The sequence below is a fragment of the Sciurus vulgaris genome (assembly GCF_902686455.1).
Source record: "Sciurus vulgaris genome assembly, chromosome: 6".
NCBI classification, from domain to species: domain Eukaryota; kingdom Metazoa; phylum Chordata; class Mammalia; order Rodentia; family Sciuridae; genus Sciurus; species Sciurus vulgaris.
In genome coordinates, this window is record NC_136466.1 from 141,378,062 (window position 1) to 141,401,771 (window position 23,710).

At 33.4% G+C, this 23,710-nt stretch overlaps 1 protein-coding gene across 5 annotated transcripts in view; it reads left to right on the forward strand.

The window, feature by feature from the left end:
* Positions 1–13,894, forward strand: part of LMBRD2 (LMBR1 domain containing 2) — a gene marked incomplete at its 3' end in the record, with an annotated part of 41,732 nt that extends 27,838 nt beyond the window's left edge. For 3 of the 5 annotated variants that reach the window (XM_079145742.1, XM_079145743.1, XM_079145745.1), the window contains 7 exons: positions 676–781; positions 1,419–1,516; positions 4,608–4,711; positions 5,816–5,862; positions 7,241–7,346; positions 10,463–10,589; positions 11,635–13,894. In XM_079145742.1, the coding sequence (XP_079001868.1) occupies positions 676–781; positions 1,419–1,516; positions 4,608–4,711; positions 5,816–5,862; positions 7,241–7,346; positions 10,463–10,589; positions 11,635–11,695 (649 nt within the window). The other 2 variants (XM_079145744.1, XM_079145746.1) reach the window with 2 other exon arrangements.
* Positions 13,895–23,710: the final 9,816 nt, after the last annotated feature.

Sequence of the window (23,710 nt, forward strand, 5' to 3'; positions counted from 1 at the left end):
TTAACTACTCTATAGACCATATTTAGTTATCACCATTTTCAGTGCTTCATTTTTGTGTGTAAATTCCTGCAGGTACCATCACAATCAAGATCTAGAACTGTTATCTCACCACAAAAAGAACTTCCTCATATTCCTCTTTATATTCTCACTAATTTCTTCCCACACTCAGTTCTCTACCAATGAAGTTTTGTAGGGTACTTTTTAAAAAATCTGGACAAAACTGAACAACTCTTTATACTCAGCGTACATGTCAGAATGAGCATTTTGATACAAATTCAGATCTTTTATGTGCAGAGTACCATTCACCTTGATGATATTATTGTCCTTGCCATGTTGTTTGCACATATAGTAGAGTTGAAGGAAGTGCATACTAAGGCCTTCTACAAAATATGGGATGAAGCAGTGGCAAACACTCCCGTGATGGGCAGCCCCAGGATGTAGTTTTGCCATGTAGATATTGGTAGTTTTAAGGGGGATGTGATTAACATTATTTTTCAGAATGTCTCCCAAGTGACTCAGGGATGTTCATGTTAAAAATTCAAAATGTATATGATGCAAATAGATGAATACTATAGCTACAATGATCTGAAATGTTTTAATACTTTTATTGTAATATAAAATATATTTGCTACACTATTTTTTATATTTACTAGTTTTAAAAAATATTTACTGCAGGTTATTTTGCCGCTTGACTCCTCCTTTATGTCTTAATTTCTTGGGTCTGACCCATATGGATTCATCCATCTCTCACAAGAATACTCAACCAACTGCTTATACATCTGTAAGTATGGTCAGAAAATAGAATTCATTATCTATATGAGAGGTCATTATTATAAGATTTATTTTAATGCTGGCAGAAATGTACAGAATTTTTGGACTCTTTTTTTTTTTGTAACTAAAAATTTCTCCTGTTCAGTGTGGTGAAACACATTTGTAATCCCAATTACTTGAGAGAGAGATGCAGGAGGATAGCAAGTTCTAGTGAGACCCTGTCTCAGAATAAAAAAGGGCAGGGAATGTAGCCCAGTGATAAACCCCCTACCCATGGTTTAATCCCTATTAGCATTAAAAAACAGCAAAATAAACCTTTTTCTTAACACTGTGTATGTAATTACTAATGATGACTGAATCAAAGTGATTTTGATTTTTATTATAAAAAATGTTTTTTGGTCCTTATAGGTTGTCTAAAGAGCTGACCTATAAAATATTAACCTTAATAAACCTATTAAAAACTTAAGAGAAAACTTGAATTAAGAAAGCAAAATTTTTAAAAAATTAGACTGCTTATTGTTTTGCTTCTGTTTTTTGATAAATTTATTTTGTTAATATGACTGATTGTAGGCAAATTTTCTAATGATGAAAAGAAATGAAAAATATAGAACTATGCTGATTTAACTTACTTTTTTCTTGCTCTTCAGATTATGGGTTCCATGAAAGTTTTATCCTTTATTGCAGATGGATTCTATATATATTATCCTATGTTGGTGGTAATTCTGTGCATTGCTACTTATTTTAGGTAAGAAGCTTAACATTACTTTTCTCATACTCCTAGTCATATTGGGGTATCTTTTCTTTTTAACACTTTAAAAAATATATATTGGTTGGATTTTAGTTGGTGTTTGCTTTCTCATGACTTTGAGGGAGCTGGGATAGTTTGAGGGGACTGCTTGAGTGATCAGGTCTGATTTCCCCTCTGAAGATATTTTAAAGAAAAGGGTTCTTCTACTACAGTTTTTCAGGCTACACAATGGTATGGTTAATTACAGAATATTGACTCCTAAATTCTGGTCTTTGACACTGAAGACCAGTGTGACTCACAAAACCCTTTCATACCCAGTTTCTTTTTAATAACATAATTTAGGATTTTCAAGATAATTATTGCTGGATTTCTAAATGCTTCAGACCATGGTTAGCACAAAGTGTCAGATAAAGAACAATTATAGTCAGGAAGTACATATAGGTTAGGGAGAAATTCTTTCCTAGTTTTGTTTTGTAGATTATAGAGAATGGTGGAATCTTGTTCAGAATTCAAAAGGAGTTAATGGACAGGTGTGCATGACTTCTCACATCCTGTCTTCTCTACTTTCATGTGTCAGGTATCCTCACCCTGTATTCTGTCTGCCCTCAAAATTGTTTTATTAATGTTAATCAGTTTGCCTTTCTAATGAAAACGAATTTTGTCTACCTGTTTTTCACTTAAATCTTCCAATGTCATTGCATAGTTATTGTAAATACATACTAATAGCTAATGAGTAAATAAATATTGTTTAAAATAAATTCTTTGTTGAATTTTAAAAGGTATTTATATTTTATCTTCTCATAGGCAAAATAGCTAAAAGATTATAGTTCATTATTTTTGCAGTACTGGAGATTGAACACAGGAGTACTTTATCACTGAGCCACATCCCTTTTTTAATTTTTTATGAGACCGGGTCTCACTTAGTTGCTTAGGGCTTCACTATGTTGCTGAGTCTGACTTTAAACTTAGGATCCTTCGCTTTAGCCTCCTGAGTTGCCAGGATTGCAGGCATGTGCCACCATGCCCCACAAAATATTATAGTTTAAATTATATTGTTAATAACAACTGACAGCAAATCTGATATTTCGAGTTTTTCCCTTAAGGTAGAAAGGACAAAAACAAGTTTATAATATGAAAATTAATTATTAAAAGAAGAGACAAATCATACTTTATACATCTAAAACTTAGTTGTAATGATATACTTATTCATTTTAAAAACTTATAAAACTGTCAGTGGAACATTAAGTACTTGTGATACATAAATGATGTATTTTCATTTTATTAGTTATTTTGGAAGCATTAGCATTTTGAGATGAGATGATTATATGGGTCAAGAAATAATGGGGTAGAATAGTACTTTGTCTACTATAAAATCTTAAAAGGAATCTTTATGTCTAAAAGAAAAATTGTTAAACTTAAAAATAATTATTCAGAGTGTTTTTCTGGAGTTAGGATGAACCTTGAGTGTCTTTTTATCTGTAAGTAAAAGAGGTCAGGGGCTGGAGTTGTAGCTCAGGGGTAAAGTGCTTGCCCAGCATGTGGGAGGCACTGGGTTCCATCCTCAGCACCACATGAAAATAAATAAATAAAATAAAGGTATTGTGTCTCTCCACATCTAAAAATATGTATATTTTTTAAAAAGAGGTCATATCCCTCAATTTTTAAATTATTTCATAAACTAAATATTCTGTTATAGAAATATATGAAGTAATATCTTACTGACACTTCAGTTATAGATTGACTCTACAGGTCCATTTCATTGCAGTGCTGCCACAGTTTCATTCCTACACTGGGAGCAGACGGCCAGACTCATAGCTAACGTTCAGACTTATCTGCCCAGACAGGGTTAGGTTGTTTCCTGGCACTTTAGACAAGGACCTTTCCAGAAACTGATCTAGTTCCATGCTTCTCATCCTGGTTTATAGCATTCCCACAAGAACATGAAGAGGTTTAAGGGAATATTTAAAGTCACATAGAATTAACATGATTATCTACCTGAAAGCCCAGTTTCACTAAATGGTAATTTGTATAAAATATTCTTTATATTAAAAAAAAAAAAAACATTTTCTGAATTAGCTAGATATTTACACATTCAATGAAAATGGTAGATCTTCACTTTAACTGCCTGTTTTCCCTTCTTCACACACATAGCTCTCTTCCTTGCGCCTTTATTCCTCTTTTTGCTTTTCTCTCTATGTATGTATTCAGTTTTCTGAAATTAAAAATACATCAGTAAAGAAGTCTAAGAACTAAATATAATAAAAACAAGCACTTTTAAAATTTTTGTCTTGGATTTAAGTCCCAGCTCTGCAATTTATTAAATGACTTAGCAAACTGTTTACCTCTGTGGACCTGTTTCTTTTCTGTTAAGTGATATTTATTTCTTAGGATTATAATAAGGATTAAATAAGAGCATCTGTAAATTATCTCATGCATAGTGGGGTCTTAATAATATTAATTCTTCCTCTCCATCTATTTCTTCCTTCTTTGTATACTGTGCTTTCAGAGTACTCTTCTGCATAGTGATCAGATTTAAAGTAAATGGCAAATAAAATCTGACGCAATAGGCCACAGATAAGGCATAGTGATTACTTTACATCATATAATAAAAAATATTTAAATAGAACTGACTAGTTCTCAGGAAGAAAAGTAGAACATTAAAATTAATTTGCATATTTAAAACTTTCTAAACCAAAATACTCTACATTTTAAAATGTGACTTTTATGTGTGCATTTCAGTTGTAAAACTGTTATTTGAAAATAATAAAAGCATAAGTTGTTCTTGTATGATATTCATTATTTAGCATCCTGATCTACTTGTTTTCTGAAGCTATGCTGAGGGCCTCACCTGGTTTATTTCCATAAGAAATCTGGGTATAGTATACACCCTAGCAAGTGAAGTACTGGACGCAGTTTCTTAGAAAGGTAAACAAGTGTTTCTTGATGAATGACAACTATAACACTATGTACTTGCCATGGTAACTAATAATGAAGTGTAGGCTTCTTTGGGGGTGGCAGTGCTAACAATTTGTATAAATATTTATAACGTGAAATAATGTTTGTCTTTTTGGAAATCTATTTTTATTAGTTTGGGAACCCGTTGTTTGAATCTGCTTGGTTTCCAGCAGTTCATGGGAGATAATGATATGACATCAGATTTAGTTGATGAAGGAAAAGAATTAATCAGACGAGGTAAGATTAATCTTTTAAAGTAAATGAAGGGAAAATACTAAGTACTAAGATTCAAAGTACAAAATTGATGTTTGTATAATTTGTAAATAATTTTAAATCTCTTTTCAGAATAGATGTTGACATAATTTTTTAGCTAAAAACCTACACACACAGCTTTCTTAGGAAAAATAATCGTTTAGTAAGTTCTGCAGTTTAAAGTATGTCTGCAACTACATAACACTCTTGTATTGTCGTATTTGTTTTCATATTTGCCTTGAAACATTTTCCAAGGTCTATGCAAGTATAAAATTTATTTAGTTAAAGAATCATATAGCTTGATAACTATAGGGGAATCATTCAAACCAAGACTATTTTTTTAGAATGTAATGATTATTAATGTGGGAATGTTAGTAGTGTTAGAATATATAGCACTCTATTAGAATTTAATCACAAAATTGAATGTGTTAAATTTATTGATGTTCAGATGATGATGGGATGGCAGGAAAAGCATTGGCTTTAGAATACTGGTTCTTAGACATACTCCAAAACTAGCTAGCATAACCTTCACCTGCTTTCAAAGATGATATAATGTTCTCTGCATTAATTAGAATTCATCTGGCATATCATGTCCAGTTCTGAGTAAGATTTTTATAAGTAAGACTAATAAATTGGAAAATGTTAAAAAGGATAACCAGAATTATTTGTCTGTAAAGCATATTCTAGGGGAGATGGGGACCCAAAAGAGTGAACATATAACCTGAAAAGAGTAACAAGGGAAAAAGACTTCTGCAGAAAATACAGAAGTATGAACTTAGTTTAGAATATAGGGCTAAGTAGGAATAAAAGTTATAGAGAAGCAAATTTCAGGTCATCATGAGGAAGAATTTTTTTCTTCACTTAAGTTATTTAGATAGAGACTATGTGGCCATCTTCAAAAAATATAGAGAAAATGTTCCCTGTGTGCTTAGATTACCTCTCAGGTCCTTTCTGAAAATGACTTATTTCATTTGACTTTGTAGTTATTTAAAAGAAATATTGGTCATAGCTTGGTATTTTTACTTCATTTTACTATATGTCTTATTAAACCATATCATACCAAATCTGAGGCCCCTTTTCTGTCTCCAGAAAAGAGAAAAAGGCAAAGGCAAGAAGAAGGTGAAAATCGAAGAAGAGTAAGTACAGTATTTACTGCATTGCTATAATCTATTGATTAATGTAAAATATGGTAAGAATCTTACTGATTTTGAATAACTGAAGACAGAAGAGCAGTGGGAGTATGGCATAGGATGCACTGTCAGAGGAGGAGAATTTTAATACTTTCACATACACATGCTAGGTGTCCTTTTACACTTGTTCTAAAATGTCATTAGTAATAATTTACTTCTTATTCAACATCAAGCAATTTCTCATTTACGGTATGTAGTCAGTAAATATTTATTGAATGAATGAGTAAATTGATGTAGTCTTCCTACTGAAGTGGTTTTGATTATTTTAAAATTGTTCATTTTTGTAATAGGGCATTTATTTTCATCTTATTTTTTTTAATATTTGTTGAGGCAAACTAATCTCCAGAAATGAAAACACAAAAACTGAAAAAATCTATTCATAGTTCCCATAAATTTTTAATAATTGATTGTGTTTATACTGGTAAAATGAAGACTAACAAGAATCTTGTTAGTTGACTTTGTATATTTTAGCGTATGTCATGTGAAGGGGATACTCGTTCTTTGTTTTAGCAGGCATAACTAGAACCAAAGAGTAAAAGCTACCGGAGATAGATTTCACCTCTGTATGAGAATTTCTGACTTCTACAATTTACCAAAATTATAATAAACTGCTCATACATAGAAAATGACATTATCTAGTTGGAGAGCTAAAAAACATCTTGCATAGCATTAGGTGACCTTAAATAGCTGTTTCAATCTAAGAATTTAATTAATAGAATCTCAGTTAATGTGATTTTACTACATTAAAGATAATTCTATGTGAATCATAGTCTACTTATGCAACTTTAATTGTGCTATCAAAAATGACTTCAGGTCTCTAGCATTTGTAGTGAATTTGAGTGAAAAAATTTTTAGTGTCTTAATCACATTAATTTCATCGTTTTTCCATGGTCAATAAGCTTACTGAAATACTGTTTCAAATTTTAGTTAGAATAATAATTTAACATAATCATAGCTAGCAAAAGTGTCTTTATGGCATACATTTTCTCTTGAATGTGTCTCTGTTTTCCTAAATAAACCTTTGTGTCTCTGAACAAAAAAGATTTAAGTTTATAGAGGGTGAGTTTTAGAAAATCATGTAAAGATAAAAACATTGACCTATGATTATTTTTTTTTTAAGGTACTGAGGATTGAACTCAGGGTATTGTGCATGCTAGGCAAACACTAGCACTTGGTCTCTGATTTTTAAAGGCTCTATGACAATTATACTATTAGTAATGAATTTCTGAGAGAAAATAATTATGTTACCCTGCATGTAGAATCTTGATATTGATGAATTATTCTCTGTTCTTTTGTTATATATTTATTTATGTTTCTTTTCTAGGAATGGAAAGAACGTTATGGACACAATAGAGAAGATTCCACTAGAAACAGAAATGTTCATCCTGACCCAAAAGAGTCAAATTTCTCAGATATCAATACCAATTGGTGTAAGTAGTTTATTTTCTAGTTTGCTTAAAAATATTTTTCTTATGCTTACTTGCATAGAGACTGATAGTTAGGATGCCCTTCCAGAAATATCTCTGTAGAATTATAAACATGTATCTGCAGTGACTTTCCTTTCTCACATTCTTTAGTATATACAAGGAAGGGTAAACTCAAATATGCATTTTGGTAGGGGAAGGAGAAACTGGGACATCAAATGAATACTGTAAATATACTAACCTAAATATATAAGCATTTATTCAAGGTGTTAGACAGGTACTTGTTTCTATTATTTACCTTGATTTTTTTCCTTTACTTTTCTGTTTGTAGATGTGGGCATTCTGATAGTTTTATAGTTGTTTATTGGCTGACTCTTGTATTCAGGTACTTTCCATATATACACTGATACAAAGAAAATAAATTTCTTATCCTCAGGGTGCTTATAATTTTCCAAAGAATTGATACCAGGCAGAAGCCATCAGCCACTTGTATGTGTTAAGAAACTTTCCCATAGCACTGACACTGTACTGACATGAGGCAGAAACCATTTGCCCCTGGGAAGGTGCAAAGAAATCTTTTTTGTCTAGGACCCTGTCCTGTGTAGAAGGCAGTCTGTCACTGGGAGAGACATGATGTTGCTGAAGGAGCCCTACCATTGAGGCCTCAGTGTGCAGAGATCTACCTAAGACTGAGGACTGAGCAGGAAAGCTGAACACCTTCTCCCACCCAACAAGAAGTTTTATGCAACAGTAGGCTACTGTGGGAGGAAGAGTACAGTTATGGGGAGAGACCCTTTCTGGGGCATAGGCACTGCTGGAATGTGAAGGTGGAAAAGGAACACTAGGAGAAATCATCAGACAACTTGAGGCCCTCCCAGACATGAGGCAATGGCAGTCCATTGTGGGAGAAATGTGAAGTCTGTGGAGATTTAAGGGAACTAAAGCAACAACAAAGTCCAAACCCAGATTAACTACAGACTAAACGGATTCAATCCTACAACACTAAAACAACTCATTCTGAGCACATAACAATTATTTAATCTTAATTTCTACTTTCTTTTATACAAAATGTCTGACACTTAACCAAAATTATGAGATATATAAGGAAGTAAGAAAATATGAGCCATCTTATTAGTCAACATACTAGATAGATATAGAAGCAGCTCAAATGTTGGAATAATCAGACTGTACAATGAATTTGTACATTAAAATATCTATTGGAAATATTGGACAATGAATGAACAAAATGGGGTGGGAATTTCTCCAGATAGATGGAAACTATATAAAAGGCAAATGGGAATGTTAGCAATGTTTTAAAGACAGACTTTGCAATATTGTAGATTTGTCATGAGAATTATTACAGAAGGGTGCACACCTGGTGCTGAAGGAACCCACCTAGGGGAATGCAAAGAGAGTTCTGTCTTGGGAAAAGGGTTGTGTAATATAAAAATATTTCTGTAAGCATTTTTCTGAACATTGAGGAATGAATGGTATTTATCTAGGTAGAGGGTTTTTTAATCAGAATGAGTGCAGGACTTGAAAGAACCTTTAGAAGTATGCATGTTTTTCTCTGTGACTACAGCCTAAGCATAAGGTGGCTGATAAGAAAGGAAGCCACAGAGATAGTTGGGGGAACAGACACTGTCAATCTCAAAAGTTTAGATTTTATCCCAAAGGTAAGATTTTAATCTGGGAAGAAGCTTGATAAGGATGAATTTGATGCCATGATTTTCAGAAAAGAAAATCATAAAAATCTTTTTAGAGTCTGTTATAGTAATGCAATCAAGAAACTATGAGGGCCTAAAATAAGGCAGGGATCCTGGAAATGAAAAGAAAAGGGTTTATTTAAATGATATATAGGGTAGGATTAAGAAGAAGGGGGCTAAAGTTTTGGTTAAAGCTAGGAAATGGAGGAATCTGTAAAGAAATTTTGAACTCTTATCACCAAGTAGAAGTTTATAGAATGGAAAGATCTGGGAGTATGGGAGAATGGTTAAGAGAGGAGAAGGATACAGTCTGTAAAAGTAAATAAATTAATTAACTAATTAATTAAAAAATAAAAGAGGAGGAGGCACAAAACCTTACATGAATTAGAGAGAACCTGGAATATGGTATTTAACCACTATTTGCTGAATGAATGAGAAACATAATAAAGGCTTGTATTTAGGGCTGAGTCTGAGATGACAAAAATGTAAGGTGTGGATAGTGTGTCTTAAGTTTTTAAAATGAACCATATTAGAAGTTGTTTGGGATCTATTTGGATTATTTACAACAACATGGTGAGAATTTAAGTTGCTTATGTAGAAATCCCCATCTGTGAACTGGGAATGAGGCTCCATAGTAGACTGCCTGGCATGTAAGAAGCCCTGGGTTTGATCCCTACTACTGCAAATAAATAATAAAGATACACAACAATGCTTCATGCTTAAAAAAAAAAAAAAAAAAAAAAAACCTCATCTATGTAGAAAAGGAAAAATTAGTTGTATAGATCTATACTGATTAGTATGATAACCATTAGCCACATGTGACCATTGAGCACTTGCAATGTGGCTAGCAACCCATGTTGGTAACATTGTGAATATATTGGATTAAATTAAATACAGTAAAGTTCATTTCACCTTTATATTTTTACTTTTTCATGCAGTTACTAGAAAATTTCAAATTAAATATGGAACTCAAATTTTATTTTTGCTGGCCAGTATCACTTATGTTCTTACCTCATGGGAAAAAGACTAAGGCCTTTCTTCAGAAGCTTGAGTTATTATGCTGTAAATTCCTAGCCAAAAAATGAGATTCACTATGAAACCAACTGAAACTTGATTTGATAATGAATAATTTCACTATTAACAATACCATAGTTAAATAGTAATTCTGATCTGCCTCTCATCTTGGTGTAGCTACAAGGCTAGAGAAATTTTCCTTATTATATTCTATTATACTATTTGCAGTTTTAATCTGATTTTTAAAGAACCAAGTCACTTATCTTTTCTCATGTTATTTGTTTTCACAATCAAGATTCGGCTCCTTTATAATCTTTTTTTTTTTTTCTGTGAGTCTATAGATTCTGACCCACAAATTAAAAAATAATAGGAAAGTAGACATTTTTTTCTTCTTTTGAGCAGCTTCCAAATATACCAGAGCTAATAATAAAACTGAAAGGGACCGAATAGAACTTCTCCAAGATGCAGAACCTTTGGATTTTAATGCAGAAACATTCACTGATGATCCTCTTGAATCTGAATCAGGAAGGTAAGTTTTGGCTGAGTCCTTTTGGCTCTAGCATTCCTCTGAAATTTTAGGAACATACTAACTTGACAAGCTTGAAAACAAGTAATAAATAAACATAAATTGGGCTGGAGTAGGGCATTTGCCTAATATGCGTGAGGTCCTGTTTTTGATACCAAGCAACACACACACACACATACACATGAAATATATATTTACTAGTAATAAAAAACATATTGGTAACCTTTGAAACATTTTTATAACTTGTAATGCTGTTATGTATTAAACGTTAGAGTATTCAATAGTGATAATGGAAATTGGTGTCTTCATATAATACGAGTATACAAGTGGTACTATAAATAAGAAAATTTGAAATATGTAGCAAAGGATTATAGCAACATTATATGTCTGTTTCTGACAATTTTATATATTAAGTATATTATATTTAGCCACATCTGCAAGATTATGTGCTGATGTCAGACACAATTCTAAGCACTTTAACAACATTTTATATTTGGTTTCAAATCCAATTATATTTCAATCCAGAGAGGCATAGTAGTAACTTGCCTAGTGTCACACAGCTTATAAATATCATCAGGCATTCAAACTCTAGTACTTTTACTGCAGAAGCTGTTCTATTAGCAAGTATTCTGTGAGAAAATAATAAAAGCAAAATGCCACATGCATAAAGATATTTACTATATTATTGTTTATAAATAGCAAAAACCTAGAATATTCTATTTATATTCAAAAATCGAGAGTGGTTATTAAATTGATTAATTTCCTGGATGTGTCTTACATCCCTCCCCCATTTTTTTTTATATCCTTCACTCTATCATACATGTATCTACATGTATGTATTATACAGCTCTAAGACAGTTGCTGGTTGATTTATAATTAAGTCCTTTTGGATAATATCCTTGGAAGGTAAGTTCCTGCTTTCAGTTACTGAATAGATTTTATAGTGCTTACCAATTATTTAGTCACTTCCTTTTAAAGCATTCTGATTATTTTCTCTGTTTTTATTATTTTTGATGCTTCAACTCATTTCTTTATGTTCATCTTTCAGGTATCAACCTGGTGGACGATATCTCTCAATGTCTTCCAGCATAATATTTGATGATGTCTAAATTCTGGAAAAATGAAATGACTAATGAAGGTCAAAACCTAAGTTCAGTCTTTATGAACATCTCTGTGCCCCAGAATTTCCTCTGTACTCTCAGTGAAATGTCAGAACAACAAAAAAAGCACTGAGAATTAATTACATCTTATTGTAATCAATATTAGTTTATTGTTCACTGAATTAGAGTATCATCTTTTCTGTTAGGATATATTACACCATTCCCTAAGAGTCTGCCTTAGAAGTATGGTTATAGTAGAAGGATTTAATTCATGATAGAGATTAGTGTATGTTGAGAACATGTTGTCCAGTTTGTTCCAATTAACTTTTTTCAGGAGAGTTATTTTAAAGGCCCAAGAAAGCCATAAGTCGTACTAAATAATATTATACACTTTTATTATTGTGATTTATATTTTTGCTTTTTATAAAAAGTATGTTCAACCTGTATTTCCCAAAGAAATATAAATGAATGGAGACCTCAAATAATAACCATATTCTCAAAACCTATGTCTTAAGATAAGACTTGCTTATCAGACATAACTGAATGTAAAAAGCTCTTTTTCAAGGCTGTGTGTAAATTTTAATGGGAGTTTTTGCATGTATAACTAAAATTATAATTCAACTAATAGTATTAGTGTCTTTAGCATGTGTTCTCTAATCAGGTAATGTAGTATTCTTTCAGTTCTTGTAGTAAATGGAATTTTTTATGCTTTTGGTAATTCCTTTGTAAAAGAATTTCATTTCAGAGAGAAATTTTTACCTTTAACATTTAGCATATTGATTTCAATGATGATTATTCCATTGAAGGAGAAATCCTAAGCATTAATGGTGAATAGTTTTATTTTTTTTAATAGCCAAAGAGTTCCACAAAATTCTCTAATATTTAAAGGTGCCTGTTTACACTTTTTGAAAAGAATAATCTGGTTATTCAAAGGTGAATCCCTTAAGAAATGAATTTAAAAATGAATCCATTTACTGTTATTGCTAGCACTTAAATTGTGGTCTATAGAAAATAGAAAACTGAATTAGAATGGAAATAGAAAAAAATAATAACTTGTTGGTTAAACATTTATTATTTTAAATTGCTGTTTTAATCCTTTTGTTTAAGCCAGAGTTAGGTATTATATTCTAAAGCATCATTGTTTATTGCAAAGTGAACCTGACTGAGTGCAACATGCTTGGCAGAGAAATTTTTGTGGCACTGAAATATTTGTAACTCTTACAAATTCCATGCTACATTGGATGACCAGGTCAAGTCTCAGTTTAACATATATTATCCTTGTAAAAATTATTACTTTTACTCTCAGGTATGTCCACTTGAAGATAAATTATATAGTCATCCTAATAATGTGCTATTTCTTGAAGCTAATCTTACCCTGAATCATAAATTTAAAATTTTGACTTCTCTCTTTAATGAGTGTTATCATGTAATGTTTTAAAAACAGTTCTATGCAGGTACTGAAAGGAATAGTGCATCATTGTAATTATCTGATTTTTTTATCTTTGTGTTTTTATAATCTTGGAAATTTGACCCCCTTTAAAATAATTATCAATGGATAATTACTCTTGATTGAAGGTCATATAGGCTGCTCATTTGAGGACACCTATACCTTTTATTGTGATGTGTAGTCTGAGAGTAGTAGGCCAGAAACAGTGATAATTTAACATTACTTGTAATTTCAAAATTTACTTTAGCAGATCATGTGACCTTTCAGTGCCTCAGTTTCTTCATTTGCAGATGAAGATGACACCTGCTATGTATCTACAGATCTACCTCACAAAACTATTGTGAGGAAATTGAGTTGATGTTTATGTACTGGAATCTAGAAAGACAAACCAAGTTGTTAGCTCTGCTTTTTTTTTCCAGTGGTGCTTGAAGGTGTTGCATGGTGGAAATGATCTTCCCAGAAAGAGGTCTGATTTCCTGTTGTTACAGAGAAGACCACAAGTCCACAGAGCAAAAAGCTTGTTTTGGACTAATTCATCTGAAATCCCATGAAAATTGTGTTTTATTATTTAGTATTTTGTCCACTTTGGAATATTTTTCCTAAGCATAATGTTGTTTTTCATCAGGTTTGTTCATGATATTCAGATGTTGTTGTACAAGTAGAAACAAAGAAGAGAAGAAATTATGCAATTACTTTTATACTACCTTTTGTAGTGCCCTAGTGTAAATTGATAGGAATATATAAAGGAACGTTATATCTTTCCTGTAGTATTAAATTTTTTTCATTATAATAATTGAAGCATATATTATACATATACTTTGCAGATAGTATATATCCAATTATAACTTTTAAGTTATTTTCAAAATAATTTATAGTTGTTTCAGTGATCCAGAGTACTCAAATTTTAAGGCAGAATTTATCTTATAGGATTTTATATACAATCATATACATGTTACTTTTGCTGGAAAAATTTGAGTTCAGAAGACAACGATTTAACCCCTGAAGACTGAGTTCATTTCTGGAGGTCTAGGTTAATATTTGTTAAGCCACTTTGAGTAGAAAACCCATAGTATTTGCAAAATTTTTTCTATTTCAAGAAGCTTATTAACATGTAATAGCATCTACTGCAAAATACTGCTACTAAATTCATCTACTTTACATACAAAATTCACTTCTTGAAAAAAGTATTTCTGGTAATTACTTTTATTTTAGTGCACTGGGATCAAACCCAGTGCTCCATGCACACCAGGCAATACTTTACCATTGAGGCACATCCCCAGCCCTCTGGCAATTACATTTTTTTTTGGTAGGTAGATACATACCTTTATTTTACTTATTTATATGTGGTGCTGAGGATCCAACCCAGTGCCTCACAAGTGCTAAGTGAGCACTCTACTGCTGAGCCAGAACCCCAGCCCCTGGCAATTACTTTTTGATGTCTTTCTTACATGTTAGTAAGTACCTGGTTGGAAATTTTCTAAATTAGAATTATTTTCTAGATAGTTATTGGGTAAGGTTATTCAACAAGCTGGTAATTCAAAGTAACCATTGTAGAAAGTAATTATAACTTGTAATTTTCATGAATCCCCTGAAAGTTGCTCATTAACTTTTAACTTTTCTTTAATACTTAAATATCATGTTATCAATAGATTATTTTGTAAAAAAAAAAAAATTCTTAAGAGATAAAATTAAAATTGGCTATTAAAATTGACTCTCTTACCAAATGAAAATAAGGGCTTTAGTGTAATTGCATCACACAAGAGGCCCTCACTTCACAAGTTAGTAATAGCTAAATCAAAACATTAAAGATTTTTGCTTTATGAAAAATAGATCAAAGAACTCAATAATTTAAACATTCAAAAATAAATGCTGCCAAGCAATTTGCTTTGGGCCTCTACTTTTTGTTTAGATCATCAGTTCTAAAATTTAAGCAGAAAGTATACTCAAATTAAATGTGGATAGGAAAGTCAACTTTTTAAAAAAGTTTTAGCATGTTAATGAAGAAATTGCATTTTTCTTTAATAACACACTTCATTTTTCATACCTTTAATGAGTTTAGGGAATGTTCTTGATAATGTTTTGATTACCATATTAAAGGAAAAATAAACTCTCCATTACAATTCACACTGTTTAGTGAGGTTAAGTTTTATACTTGAGATTTGAGTGGGAAAGTGTATTTTGCACTGAGACAAAATTTGTCCCTGAGAAATGTTAGCATAGTTGAACTCCAAAGTTTATTGGATCATATTATATTAAATCCTACATGTTAAGAAGTAAACATATTTGGATTTTGTCTCTCTTTTCTGCCTTATTATTCCATTCTGAGAATCTTTTTAGTATGACTTTCAGTGTGCTGATAGATTTTTCTTCTATTTGTTTTGTGTATGCAATTTTTTTTTTTTTTTTTTTTTTTGTATGAGCAGTACACTCAAAAGGAACTATTTCTGGGTTCGACCCCTAGTTCCAAAAAGACAAAAAAAAAAAGGAACTACTTCTGAGTATAAATCCCACTACTTGAAATAACAGTATTGTACCTGAAGTAGTGAAACAAGTTTTGCTACACAACTAAGCAACATCTGGCTGTAAATGTGAAGAATGCTGGCTCAGTGTGTTGTCTGTTAGGTACCAAGGAAAGCACTTCAGTAAAATGAACTGCTTTCAGTATGTTTAGCATAAAAAAATGGATTTCCAAGTTTAAAGACCCCAAAACATTAAGAACCTTGTGACTTTTTTCATGAAAAGGAACTCACAAATAATATAAATCATAAAAATCTCCTTAGGAAAATTGAAACAATGTAAGAGGCCTTCTCAGATACGAATTCCCCTTTCTGTAGGGTGCTTCCCACTCAGACTTTCAAGAGGATGGGAAGACCAGGCCATGTCACCCACTTCCGCAGCTCCTAGAGCCAGGCCTCATGAGCCATTCCCCCAGCAGGGCAGATGCTATCCTGACCTGTCCTTTCTCCTGCAGAGGAAGCATTCTTTCTATGTTCAGCCTGGTTTAACTAAACAATTTCCCCCCATTTTCAAAAGATTTGTCCATTGAGGTCAGCTGATGCCTTGTTCTAATTTTAAAATGTCTTAATAAAGTAAGACTATTGGCATATTTCTCTTTTCATAGGTTTTCTAAAAGATATTTGTAATACATTCTTTGGGGGAAATTAGCTTTTTTTTTTGCCCCCATAAAGCCTTTTGTTTTGTGGTTATCTTCATCTTAAATCATTTTGTAAAAGGAAAATTTTACTGTACTTGGTGCAAAAAGAACAGAAAGAGTGGCTTACTATGGCAGACATATAAAATCATAATTTATTAAACTGTACAGCACTGTTCAGAGTTGATATTGTTGACATAAATCTTATCAACCTACCCACTTACAGCTGTATTTATCGAAAGAATGGTGGCTAGCATCTTCCCTACTTAGTATACCAAGCTGTAGGGGAGAGACTGTGTATTTATTTTTTAAAGCAATCCAATGGATTTGTTTCTGTCCATATTTTGAAACCAACTTGAAGGATTTTTCTCATTTTAGAATGTAGAGAATATGTGGACCTGCTTTTTAAATTACTATAATCTAACATATATTTATAAATTGTAGCTTTGAAAAATACAAAAGAGCTCTAATATTGATGTTATTACTTCAATGGTATTTAATTTTTATAAATGTTTTTGTAAGTAATTGTAGTGTTGCTTTCAAAATGTTTAGAACTATTTCTCAAATAAGTTCTGACCAGACCCATTTCCTTAGGATAATATTCTAAGCATCAGTAGTTTAACGTGAATTTGAAGTACTCCGTATCTCTTCAGTGTGTTTTTATATATACCAATATCCAAGCAAAGTATACCAAAAGCCTAATTTCAATGTTGCATTAATAAAGTGCTTGCTATTTTCCATCTTCTAATTCAGTTGATTAGATGAAATAAAAGATTGCATCTGATTATTATTTTTCAAAATATTCATTCACTGTGTTCCTTTTCGGTGCATGATGCCAAATTTAATTTTAATCAGCCATTTTTGCCTGATATGTAATGACAAATGTTTTCCTATCTGATCAGTGGGTGGTAGATTGAACTATTTTTCTCTGTAGATTCTCAGTATATTTTAAAAATGTATTTGGAAAAGCTGCAAAGTGCTACCTGTAAGTAAGTTAGCATCATTGGCCTTATCTATGCATAATGTTTTCTCAGTTTGACAGATTTATTGACTTGCGGCTCCTCTGTAGTATTGTAACTTATTGTGATGTAATGAATTTTTGAAATGTTTATATGATTAATTGTTAAAATATAGGAAATTATGTAGCTTTGCATGAAATAAACATTTCTTTAAGTCATGAAGAATTTTGTTATTTGTGCATTTTATTTCATCTGAAATTAAGCTCTTTGAAGTAGATTCAGGCATCCTTTGTTCCTAACAAATTTATTCCTAGCAAACATTAGAAATATTTTCAGTATATAAATAAACATATAATTTAGGTTCCACATTACTTTATCACGTTTTTGTAATTAAAAGTGATTATAAAAAGTAAAGTAGAAGCCAATGGAATTGAAAATGGGAAAACAATAGAAAAAGTTAACAAAACAAAAAGCTGGCTCTTTGAAAAAATCAATAAAAATGATAAAACCATAGCCAACCTAACCAAGAAAACAGAGTGGGTTGCTTCCTAAATGCAAAAAAAATGATTGGTAATTGAAATTAAAAACAAGAATATTTAAATTGCTACCCCTATCCAATTCAGTACAAAATCTGTACAAGATCTATGAGAAAAAACTACAAAAGAAATCAAAGAACTAAATATGAAGAAATAGTCCACATTCATGGATTGGGTCACTCATATTATCTAAATGTGAGTTCTTTCTATTGTAAGGCCCCCCAAAAAGGAAACCCCAACTCTGTCCCATGGATGGACGGCAATCCCAATCAACCGCAGGAGGCCTCACTTGATGCAAACCGCAAGAGGTGTTTATTCCAGCACGCTGGGACCCAACTCCAGGAGTCAGTCCCTAGCAGAAAATCTTGTAGGTTTATAAAGGCAGAAACCACACATCGGGAGGGGTCACACATGAAAGGGGGAAAAGGGGGAACAAAGCTGCCAGGAAATTTCAAAGGGGGTCTGGGTTTGCTGACAACATGTTTCACAATGTTTTGCAACAGGGTGTAGATTCTGGTCAATAGTTTCTGGTAATCCTACTGTTTGAGCACTATCTGGCTATCAGGCTCAATTTACTCTTTTACTCTCTGTTTGGTGCTGTTTCCTGGAACAGCTTTAAGGGCTTTGTTCCCATTACTGGGAGGGAAACCTTAGGGAGTTGAGATAAAACAGACAGCTTAAAAAAATGTCCATTCTTTCATTTCCCCATTTTCTTTTCTGTTAAGTTCTAATCATGGAACTTCTGTCTCTATATACTCTTCTCCAAAGCTATTTCCTTGGCGGAGGGACTGGTATTGTTGCCTGAGCATTAGTACCTATACAGCACTTACTCTTTCCCTGATGAAGGTGACTAGGTGATTTCAGGCAGGCAAGAGCCCAGGGGGCGGGCCACCAATTAGCAGCCCCTAGTTTGCAGTCCTTGATAAACAGTCCTTGATAAAGGCAGGTAAATTTGGTAATCAATGGGCTCCGGAGATCCTTGACATTCCATTCTTCCAGGGGCAGTCTCCAACTTCCAGAGGCAGATGATTTTATGGCCATTTCCTCGATTTGACCCGATCCCCTATTTCTACACTAACTACCTGTTCCCAATTCTGGCTTCATTCCCCCCTCTAATCTCAGGAACTCCATGCTGCTGGGGAAGGAGGTCGATGACTGCTCTAGCTTCTTCGAGCTGGAAGTGGGTGGCGTGGGGCAAGCAGCTTGGAGTTCCTTTTCTAAAAATCGGGTCAATCAAGGGGTCCCAGGAAGAAGCCTGGTTGGGGAAGAGCAGGTTGTAAAGTCATCTGGGGGCGGCTGCTTCTATGATAGAAGAACAAAAAGACATGAGTACTAAAATGAGATTAGCACAAAGTAAATGTTGCAGCATCTGAAACATGCCACTGAGTATCATGAAAATGACAGAAGTTAATCTCTCACCAGGAGGTGAAAGAACTGAGAAATTGTTCCCATAACTAGGCCTAGCAAAGGCTGGAGAGAACAAGGCCTTTATTTGGGGACTTTAACATTGTCATAGATGTCCCCAGAAAATATAGTTAAGCTACTTAATGTCATCTGATTTTGTAAAATATCCCTTTATTGGTATAACCTGTGTTTACTAGAGATCTCTATACTTCTGTTACTTAGGAATAGATAATCATACTAGCAAACATAGATTAAGTCTACCTGTGTAGCTTAGGAAGGTCTTAAACTGACTAAAAACTTCTGACTCTGGCAGTTTCTCTTGATAGTTATCAGGCACATTTGCTGAAGAATCTTTCTTTCATTTGTAGCTTCCAGCCTTTATTCTAGTGGGCTAATACAAGTGTACATCTTAAGTTACATTTAATTATTATTTCCTTTAAATGCCCAAGAATGGCTATATTTTGGTTTTAACTGTTTTGCTGGGTATCTAAGATCAAGCTGGTCAAATTGACCTGGTTCCTGTCTTGTTAAAGAGTCAGCTGAGTTCCCACAGGGGTCACTCGTACAGAACTTAAGAGCGGCTCCTTAGCTCCACCAGTGACTTTGATTAGGCAGGGTCTTTTGATGAGGTGACTTCCTTTAGAAACATCAAGGGATGTTTCCCTTTTTCCATGACCCTCCTCTGCAGCAGATGCACTGGATAATTTTTCATCCTCTAGTCTCAACAATCTCCTTGATCAGGAGGTTGTGTGACCCAGAGTTGCAACGCTCCTTAGAGAAGTTCTCTTATTCCCTGGGTTCAGGCTAACGTTGAGGGCAAGATCCAAATATGGACTTTTCTTGACCTCTGTATTTAACTCCAATTTCTAAGTTTGATCTTAATTATCCAGCAAGCCAGTCTCACCAGTCATAAATTAAGAGTAATGGGCTTTAACTTTAATGTCCATAACTTTACAGTTATTTACCCTTTTATCTAAATGGAGTCTGCATTAGTACTGGAAGTTACCACTATCTATTCTATAGGTGATGGCTTATTATCACAAGTTACCTAGGTTGTTTGTTCCTGGAGCAGCTACTTCTGCAAAACATTAACAGGTAACAGTTTTACAAAATGAAATTAGCAAGAGTAAAAATATATTCAGCTTGTATAATAGCTATCTTGAATTTTGATTGAGAACTACATTCTATCCCCTATTTGAGATCACAGTACTTTTACAACAAGAATCAATCTTTTGACTATAACTTTAAATAAGCTGAAGTCTGACTTATTTTGGAGTCACTCTAACATGCAGTAAGGTGGGAGGCAGAGCCTTATCAGGTAAGGCGTGGCTCTTTACAGATCTTAAGTGTTCTAATTCTGATGTTGATCTTTGCTTCTTTTCCTTAAATACCATTAAGTAGTTTACATATACTGTTTCCTGAGTCTATATAAACTTTATAATTAACACAATTTAACATAGTATCTAAAACATGAATCAAAGAAAGGCTGAGAGAGCTTTTAACTTTCTTTTTGTGTGATTAAGTGGCAAAATGTTTTCATGTTTCTTTCATATTTCACAATATTAACCTTTAAACAAATCAGACTCTAATGTTTAGAAATACATTTACATTTGAAATTCTTTATCTCAGTGTAAAAAGTAACAAATTTTACACATACCCTATTGATAGCAGGTCCTATAATAGAACATTAAATGATAGAAATAAATCCCCAATAAAATTTACTCTTTATAAGTTTAAGATTACCATTACAGACAAGTTTAATCTGGAGGATAGCAGAGCTTAATAAATTCCTTGCTTTAAAAACTTGTGGTCCTGAAAAATATGAACACATTTAATATACAACTAGTGACCATTTCACAAATACCTTGACACTTTTATCTTACCAAATTGAGTTTTTAAAGAGAAATGTATACTCTGTAACAAAGTACAATACTCTATAATAGTTGTTTAACCATAATTGTATACACCCCAATTTTTAAGACTAATTGTTCTAAAGAATAAACTTAATAGACACAATGTTAAGAGTAAATTAGTGTTTCAAATCCTTGTCATTTTACCATGTCATTCTACCATATAGATTAAACTTTGGTTTATATCAGAACGTTAGTATTTCACCTTAGGAAAAACCTTCAATAGTTTTAGCTGTCTCACATACATATAACCAACTTAGTTACACACAAACTTGTTGAAACTTGCCTTTACTTACACAGACTTTCTTAGCACTTACTTAGACCCTCATGTATTTCATCACACAAGCACTTTCTTACCCAGAAACATTTCCTTTTTTCTTTTACTAAATATATTTCCATACCCAGAACCTTTTATTTTCTCTTTCCTATTCGTTGTCCCCTTTTTGTTCACATTCTGAAACAACTCTTATGAAATTTCTGAATTTAGATAAATTACTCTATTTTAATAAGATGAAATATTCTGTTGTTTATAGTACTCTAATTGAAACACAGTTGAAACTTTTGGGACCCTTTGTATATAGAATTGCACTTGTTAGGACATAACTCTTAGTAACCTTGCTTTTAGTTTAGTGATGACACAAAGCAAGTTTAAACCCTTTTATTTACCAACCTATGAAAACACCAATAATGTTTAAGTATGATACCCCATGGAATTTAAGGAGTTAAAAGTACTCGATGTTATTTAACAATTAGCATTTTAACTTTGTAAATTAATCAGATGTCTCTACAAACACATTAGAGTAATCCCATACATGTTAACTCTAATTCACTTATTCTGTAAAAAACCAAGATATCAGACAAGTGTCCTGAACAGTATTTGCTGTCTCTTCCCTGTTGAAGAAAAGTCCTAGAAACAATTGATATTAGACATTTTATTAACATCAATATTTTATTAGCTTGACCACCTAGAAACTTGCAAGTTATTTTCAAAGACATTTTACTCTTATTAGTTTACCCAATTTGAAACTTTTTTAAATCACGTGAATTAAAAGTATCTGGATCCATTTTTAAATTTTAATTTTAGGAGCGCTCAGTTTTGATACAGACAAAACATGACATCAGACAGCACAACATACAAATAACACAAAATCAAGCCCTTGTAACTTTATAGGTGAATCTCCATTGCAGTGTAACAGATGTTCAAAAACTCTAGTTGAATAAAAAATAGAACTGATCAAAAAATCATGAGCTCAAAAAAACATATAATTAAAAATATAGCATTTACTTTGCTGGAGTTTTAAAGACTCTTTTTACCTTTTCTTTCCCTGGGTTTGAGACCAGTCTCCTACTGAGCCTTTAGGCTTCTTTTATTTATATTTCAATGTAAGCCTTGACTGAGATCTGGAAGGATCTAACAGGTTTTAACAGAAACTCTGTGTCTAAGGCATTTTAGCCATCTCATCAGGACAGGTTGGATGTTAAAATTATGAGACCTTATTTTTCATTACTTTTGAGACTGAAGCTACTTTGCTAAGTTATCCTTCAGAGCTGTCGGGAGGGGGAGTCCAGAGAAGGAACCTTTGGGGTCCACCCGAGAGTAGCCGGGCCGAGAACCCCCCAGTTGTTCCAACCCTTCCTCCACCTCCGCCACAAACACACAACAGAACCAGATACAGACGGGCACCAATCTCTCATCCACCAATTGAACCCCATCAGCCCCTTACCGACGGAGACTACCAGGCGTCCCTGGCTCTCCTTCCACCCTTAGGGCGTCCCCCAGGGCTGCAACCTGTGGCCCCCCAGGCACGTCTACCGGCCACTGTTCGGCCACTCTCACGAGTCACTGAACGGCTGCCACCGAAACCGAAAGCGCGCTCACAGAACCAGACCAACTAACAAAACACAAGACAAAGACAACTTCGGGGTACCCCTTCTTACCTCCAAGGTCGACTCCGTGGCTGAGGGGGCGCCGTCTTATCCCGGACGAGCCCCCAAATGTAAGGCCCCCAAAAAGGAAAAGGAAACCCCAACTCTGTCCCATGGATGGATGGCAACCCCAATCAACCGCAGGAGGCGTCACTTGATGCAAACCGCAAGAGGTGTTTATTCCAGCGCGCTGGGACCCAACTCGAGGAGTCGAGTCCCTAGCAGAAAATCTTGTAGGTTTATAAAGGCAGAAACCACACATCGGGAGGGGTCGCACATGAAAAGGAAAAGGGGGACAAAGCTGCCGGGAAATTTCAAAGGGGGTCTGGGTTTGCTGACAACATGTTTCACAATGTTTTACAACAGGCGTAGATTCTGGTCAATAGTTTCTGGTAATCCTACTGTTTGAGCACTATCTGGCTATCAGGCTCAATTTACTCTTTTACTCTCTGTTTGGGGCTGTTTCCTGGAACAGCTTTAAGGGCTTTGTTCCCATTACTGGGAGGGAAACCTTAGGGAGTTGAGATAAAACAGACAGCTTAAAAAAATGTCCATTCTTTCACTATCTCCATCTATAGATTCCGTGTAATCCAATGTAAAATTTTATTTTGTGGACATTGGCAAATTGATTCTGAAATTTATTTGGAGAGCAAAACACCTAGAGGAGTCAACTCATTATTAAAAATAAAAC